Here is a 7,308-nt window from a genome sequence, read left to right as displayed (position 1 = left end):
AGTCGTATTATTAGTATATACGCGCATAACATATCGTAACCTATACTTTGAATGGTCGGTGTTTCGCTTAGGAATTTGATAGGGTGGTTTTTCGGCGCGTGAATTATTTGGAATCCTTGTCGATCCCTACTATTAAGTACTACCGTACTTAAAATAAATGTAGTAGTGTGTGTGCGCGCATGTGCGTGTGTATTATTTGGATAGATAATTTTTGGGACAGTAGACTACATCGTAAAATTAACAATAGTATATTTTGTTAGGCTTAGATGTATCACTCAAACAAATTACTTACATCACATCACTATATGAGCTGTGAATTCCGCAAAACAAGTCTGTTGCAGCAGGAGCAGCCAATCAAAGAATAGATTAGTCCTCTACATCGTATTTACTTTACTAAAATTCACGTTTTCGCGAATGAAATAAAATAAATTTAGAAATAAATTAATATATTTTATTACAATCCATCTAAATTTTCATATTACCTTAGAACAAATTAGTTATTCTAAAATATATTATGATATTTTGTTTAAAATAATCAATTTATTTTAAAATATAGAAAAATTCTAGAGAAGAGAACCTCTTCCTGTTTTAAATACCAAATTATTAGACATATTACATTAATTAACAACTCATTAAATCATTAGCTCACCCTCCCTCTTCCGCTTCCTACCTATCTGAGTAAGAATTAATTAGTAATGCCAGATTTTTTTCTATTTTTCATTAAACATTTCAGACACACTCAGCAAGTTAATGTTAAGCAGCCTTTCATGAATCTCCGTCCAGATTAGCTGACGATCTGTAAAATAAATGAAAGTTCAGTAACTATTGTTTATAACATAAGATTGAGCTAATTCTTTAAAATTTTGTTAAGTTTAACCATTATATTCTGACTTTCGATATAGTACATTATATCAATTAATGCGTATCTGATTTAACATAAATAACGATTAACTATATATATCTCTAAGTTTAAATAGCATTTATAGTTACTTCGAATAATAGTGAGTATTGGATTCATGATGTTAGTAAAAAAACACGTAGGTTCGAGAAGTTTTGATAGAAATGAATAAAAGCCCTATAACCCGAGCGCCTTCGAAAGGTGGACCTTTCTTCCTCAGGAACAAACCAGTTTGCCCCTGAAGTGAGCATTGCATGGTATTCACATTCTTTACACATTGTGTAGCTATGCATTAAGAAAACAACAACACATTTTTCACCCATTGTGTAGATATGCATTAAAAAAAACAACAACACATTTTTTACACATTGCGTAGCTATGCATTAAGATCACAACAACACATTTTTTACACATTGTGTAGCTATGCATTAAGATCACAACACATTTTTTACACATTGTGTAGCTATGCATTAAGAAAACAACAACACATTTTTCACCCATTGTGTAGATATGCATTAAAAAAACAACAACACATTTTTTAGTTTTTTCTCATTTCAATAATATTTGAAATAATATTAGCCTGATTTAATCAAACCATTAATAACTAGAATTGTTGATAGAAGAAACTGATTTGCCCTTTGACTTGGATATAGCCTAGACATTTCGACCACCAAACGATACCACTCAAAGATGGCGATAGCTCCCTTCAGTGGGAGCAACCATTTTTTTTTACCTCCCTGGTAGTGGAACATAGCACAGCCACATTAATCATGATGAAAACAGATTGTTTACGGAGAGGACATCTCTAACTGATTCACTTTCAACAGACTATAAATCAAAGAATATCCCTGATGAATATTGAACGAATTGAGTTTATAGCCACACTACCACGTAATCATATTTTGGTATAGCTATCCAGCTTTTGTTGTTATTTTCATGTCATCTCAAAAGTGGGGCTATCTTTGATAGACAATAATCACCAAATAACAGAGAAAAAAACAAATTACTCATACAATAATGTTTACAATGCTTATTTCATCAAATGTCTAACGCTTTCATGCACATAATAAAAAGTTTCTTATTTCCGTGTTTTCTTTATAAGTTACAAAGTTTGTTTGTTTGTTTTGAATTTCGCGCAAAGCTACACAAGAGCTATCTGCGCTATCCGTCCCTAATTTAGCAGTGTAAGACTAGAGGGAAGACAGCTAATCATCACCAGCCACCGCCAACTCTTGGGCTACTCTTTTACCAGCGAATAGTGGGATTGACCGTCACATTATAACGCCTCCACGATTGAAAGGGCGAGCATGTTTGATGGGACGGGGGATTCGAACCAGCGACCCGCAGATTGCGAGTCGAGCTCCCTAACCACCTGGGCATGCCGGGCCAAAGCTACAAAGACTGATCAGTTTTTACAAATGTATTATTGCGAAATGTAGAGATATTAGTTTTCATCCTTAGTACCATTAATTCAGTGTTAATATTTTACAGAATCACGTCCGGTGTTACCCAATTTCATCTCTTCTTTTGCTTTCTACCACCAAGTAACTCAGCGGTAAGTTTGAAGGCTTTATAACACTAAAAATTAATTTTTCGATGGTGCACACAGTAGAGGTAGTCTTCGCTTTCCAATTGTATTTAAGACTTAAAATAACTAAAATAATATAGAGTTTGCAACTTAAAATAACTAAGATAACATAGAGTTTGCAACTTAAAACAACTAAAATAACATAGAGTTTGCAACTTAAAATAACTAAAATAATATAGAGTTCGCAACTTAAAACAACTAAAATAACATAGAGTTTGAAACTTAAAATAACTAAAATAACATAGAGTTTCCAAATTATTCGTTGTTCATTATCTGAATGGCATGGCCAGGTGGTTAGGGCGCTCGGGTCGCGGGTTCGAATCCCCTCAAATGTTCACCCTTTCAACTGTAGGAGCGTTATAATATGACGGTCAATCCAACTATTCGCTGGTAAAAGAGTAGCCCAAGAGTTGGCGGTGGGTGGTGTTACCTTCTAGTCTATCACTTCTAAATTAGGGACGGGTAGCATAAATAATCTTCGTGTAGCTCTGAGCGAAATTTAAACCATTATCTGAATGATGTTTGTCACTATATGTATTTAAAAGATGGATATATTTCACATTAAGTTTGTTTAATAAGGTCACAAAAACATTCAGAAATCTATTGCCACCAACAAACGGTTTGATACAAATCCAGCGTGGCCTTTTCTATAAATTTGTTAACTTTCGAGCATAGATACACGAAAACTTTCTCAGTTAACCGCCCTTAATTTTAAAGTGATAGAGTAGGGGAGAAAAAACTAGTCAACACCACCCACCGTCAAATGTTGGACTACTTTTATCAGGCATCACTCTTACAACGCATCTATGTTTTTTGGGTTTTTTTTGCTGTAACGGGACGCGAACTCTGAACCTCAGATCCACATTCCGGCAAGCTGACCACTGAGCAACATTTCCTATAAAATAATTTCGCTTGTTAATTTTATTTTTCATTAATATATTTTAATTGCAAATGCTTTGCAGATATAATTCATTGAATTTAAATTTAGTTGAGACTCTCATTTTACTTCGCTACTAATAGAAAATACTTGAACACTGGTTCGTAAATCCAAAATGCCAGTAAAAAAATAAAACAATTATATAACGATAACTATCTTTAACGTTCTGTGTTTGGATATCAAAAAGTAAATATGAAACTTCTTAAGTGTTTTCACATGGAGAATATTTTTACTTGATGTTGTATTGCACCCATGTACTTTTGTTATTTCTTTTTCGTGGAACTTCTGTTTTCTATTATTTGTTTCTGTTTATTATTGTATGTTCTCGTAAAGGCTTAATCTTAAAGCGCTAAGGTTTAGATTGACTCGTAGTATACAAAGATTTGGATTGACTCCGAGTATACAAAGGTTTCGATTGACTTCTAGTATACAAAAGTTTGGATTGACTCGTAGTATACAAAGATTTGGATTGACTCCGAGTATACAAAGGTTTGGACTGACTTCTAGTATACAAAAGTTTGGATTGACTCCTAGTATACAAAAGTTTGGATTGATTCCTAGTATACAAAGGTTTGGATTGACTTCTAGTATACGAAGGTTTGGATTGACTTCTAGTATACGAAGGTTTGGATTGACTCCTAGTATACAAAAGTTTGGATTGACTCCGAGTATACAAAGGTTTCGATTGACTTCTAGTATACAAAAGTTTGGATTGATTCCTAGTATACAAAAGTTTGGATTGACTCCTAGTATACAAAAGTTTGGATTGATTCCTAGTATACGAAGGTTTGGATTGACTTCTAGTATACGAAGGTTTGGATTGACTCCTAGTATACAAAGAATTAGATTGACTCCTAGTATACAAGTAATTAAAGAAGAATTGTTTTTACTACAATTAACTATTTCTTTTTTGCTACCCGTGTCTGAATAGCCAAGATGTCTTGGAATAATGATTCCTCAAATATACAAAAAAGAGGTTTCATAACGAATCCATGGGAATCAAGTTAAACGAACAATTTACTTATGGTGTGTGTTTTTTATTATTTTGTAAATCGGCGTAATAGTAACCAATATAAAAAAAATTACATATTGTCTGACATATTTAACACCATATTACTAATTTGTTTTACGTTGATTTTAGGTTTTCTGTATTATATTTTAATATCTAAGTTTAATCGAGAAAATGGTATTTAGGTCGTAATATTAGAAAGATATAGCGTATATCATATCATATTTGTTTATAAGATAAAATTAGTTTGAACGGGAAACTTATCTCATTCAAAAATTTTCTTTAATTCATATCGTAGAATCTCAAAATTTTATTTTTACCTGTGCCCCATAAATTTCATTTCTGCACGTGGGAAAAGGTCTCATTCTAAGCATTAGTCCACAGTTATTTGATTCTCTAAATTTGAGACCGGAAATAAATGAGTCTTCAAAATCAATACTTGTATGCTTGAAGAGTCCAAGAAGATGAAATATTTATATTTATTTACACATATATGTTTTTCACAAGTTGTCAGAAAATACAGATAATTTATAAAGCTACACATATATACGTACTGCTTTCTTCTTTAAGAGCTTAACAACAGAATTTTTTATGTTTAAATATACACGTAAAATTAATTTATACAAAATGGTACGAATTACAAACAACCTTTTAAAACTACACTTTAATTTATAAGATGCTGTCTGTTGTCCACTATTCTTTCCAATTCTGCATCATGGTCACTGAAACAATAAAATGGTATATAATATAACAAATAATGGCATAGCATCAACTACAGTAAAATACTATTTGTAGACACATAAACATACTGACAAATAGTCTACTATATAATATAGTAGACTACATAATATAACAAACAATGGCATGGCATCAAATATAGTAAAGTACTATTTGTAGACCCATAAACATCCTGACAAATAGTGTACTTCGAATCGGACGGTGAAAAGGGGGAATGGGTCTCGAATACGTGATGTGCAGCAAAAATAAACTGTTTTCATACACTGCAGTATCCATCACTAAAACTAGCTAGAGCAATCAAAATGCAAGTAATTTTCAATAATTCTTTAGACTTCTCAAGAAACAATTATAAAGGCAATGTTGTTAACTAAGAGATGGGAATTAATTTTTATCTTAAAATTAAAATTGCCGTAAACCTGAAGTTCTTAAAACATCTTAAAGCTGAAAACAACCTATAAAATTTATAAAATGACATTCTTTCATTACTTTTGTAAAATGCATACATCTGTAGGCTAAATTCTAATTTTCTATGTTACTCATTGGTTATGTGAGGTTACCAATACTGTAGAATTTGTCTTCATCAACCTTCCAAACAAATTCGGTGTTTTTGCCAGAAAATTATCATGTTTGCTAAGCACAGTAAATTTTCTATGCATTCAAACATATTTCGAATTTGCATACTAATAGCCACTTAATCAGATACCTAAAGCTGAAACTGAATATATATATTCTGAAGTAATAGCTTATGCAAATTAAGAAAGCGATGTTTTTCTTACAAAGCATTAACAGAATTAAGGAAAATTAACACCTAATTCCGCCGCACGCTATGCCAGTTTCTTCGACATTAACAACTTTAAAGAAAAAAAAATCTAATTAACTTTTATAGAGTTCTAATCTAGCTTCTAGTTTTTCAATTTTGCGATACTTAGCGATAACTTCAGTAGAATCGTATCCTAATGGAGGTTTTCGTCGAGGGGGTTTTAATAGATTCGGTAATCAGTTTGGTGGCGGATTTGGTGTTGGCAAAGGAAGAGGATCTGGTAGTGGCTACGGTGCCGGCTTTGGCGGTGGATATGGAGGTGGCCAAGGTGGTGGAGGTGGTGCTGGATTTGGTGGATATGGAGATGGCCAAGGAGGAGGATCTGGTAGTGGATTCGGTGCCGGCTTTGGTGGTGGATATGGAGGTGGCAGTGGTGCTGGATTTGGAGCTGGTTTTGGTGCTGGAGGTAATGGATTTGAAGGTGGATTTGGGAACAACAACATTGGAAATAGAAAATATTAAACGAGTTTTGAGCACTGGCAGTAAGTTTAATATATTCATTATTGAACACGACGACTAAAGCAAGAAAGAGTGATGTTTTGGTATCCATCGCAGGGGTTTATCTGAAAGATCAAACATTTAAAACATGTAAGTAACGGGTGTGAAATTGGCTAAAAATATCATTTTAAGACACCTTAAATGCAAGTCTTATACTTGTTTATTAAAATGGAAGCATTTTTAAGGAAAATTATGTTTGATATTTACCGATCTCTCTTAATATTTGTGGATGAAAAATTAATTGTCTTTCCAATTTTGTTATTAAAAAATTCCACGTTCTAATTCTTATATTCCCTTACAATTGCTCACATATCCTTTATTTAGAAGTTTCGGTGTAACATTCGAGAGAATGAAATGTTTACTTTAATTATTCGTACAACACAGAAGTATTTCCCTTTTTTAAACAAGAATATTCGATGGAGGATGGTGCAGAAGCATCGATTTACGAACATGAAACCCACACATTGTTATTTATTTGTTAAAGTAGAATCCAGGCTACAAGTACGTTTACAATCATTTCTGAAACAGTGGAAAATATAGCATATAAACTCATTAAAATATTATGTATTATTATTCATTAGCATAGAATTAAATCTATAAGGCACTAGTATTGTAAGCATGATATTTATATATCCAGTACACAACAGATTAAGTTACCATAATATTTTTTTGCAATAAGATGGATCAAAAAATGTTCCTATGTTCACAATTACACGTTTCAAAGCATGTAAAGCATTTAAATTTGATTTTAAAAGTTATAATAGACGTAACTCGATGAAAACTGTGCCCTAATTTCAAATTAACAAACGTCTTCACAATA

The 7,308-nt window shown here is 32.5% G+C and overlaps 1 protein-coding gene across 1 annotated transcript; it reads left to right on the top strand.

Moving 5' to 3' along the window:
• The first annotated feature begins 5,472 nt into the window (after nt 1–5,472).
• Nucleotides 5,473–6,452, top strand: LOC106473506 (glycine-rich cell wall structural protein 1.8-like). Its single transcript, XM_013934192.1, has 2 exons — nt 5,473–5,478; nt 6,057–6,452. The coding sequence occupies exons 1-2, from the start codon at nt 5,473–5,475 to the stop codon at nt 6,450–6,452; spliced, it is 402 nt and encodes a 133-aa protein (XP_013789646.1).
• The last annotated feature ends 856 nt before the right edge of the window (nt 6,453–7,308 follow it).

This window comes from Limulus polyphemus, unplaced genomic scaffold (assembly GCF_000517525.1).
Source record: "Limulus polyphemus unplaced genomic scaffold, Limulus_polyphemus-2.1.2 Scaffold131, whole genome shotgun sequence".
NCBI lineage: Eukaryota > Metazoa > Arthropoda > Merostomata > Xiphosura > Limulidae > Limulus > Limulus polyphemus.
This window is presented reverse-complemented; position numbering and strand designations above follow the sequence as displayed.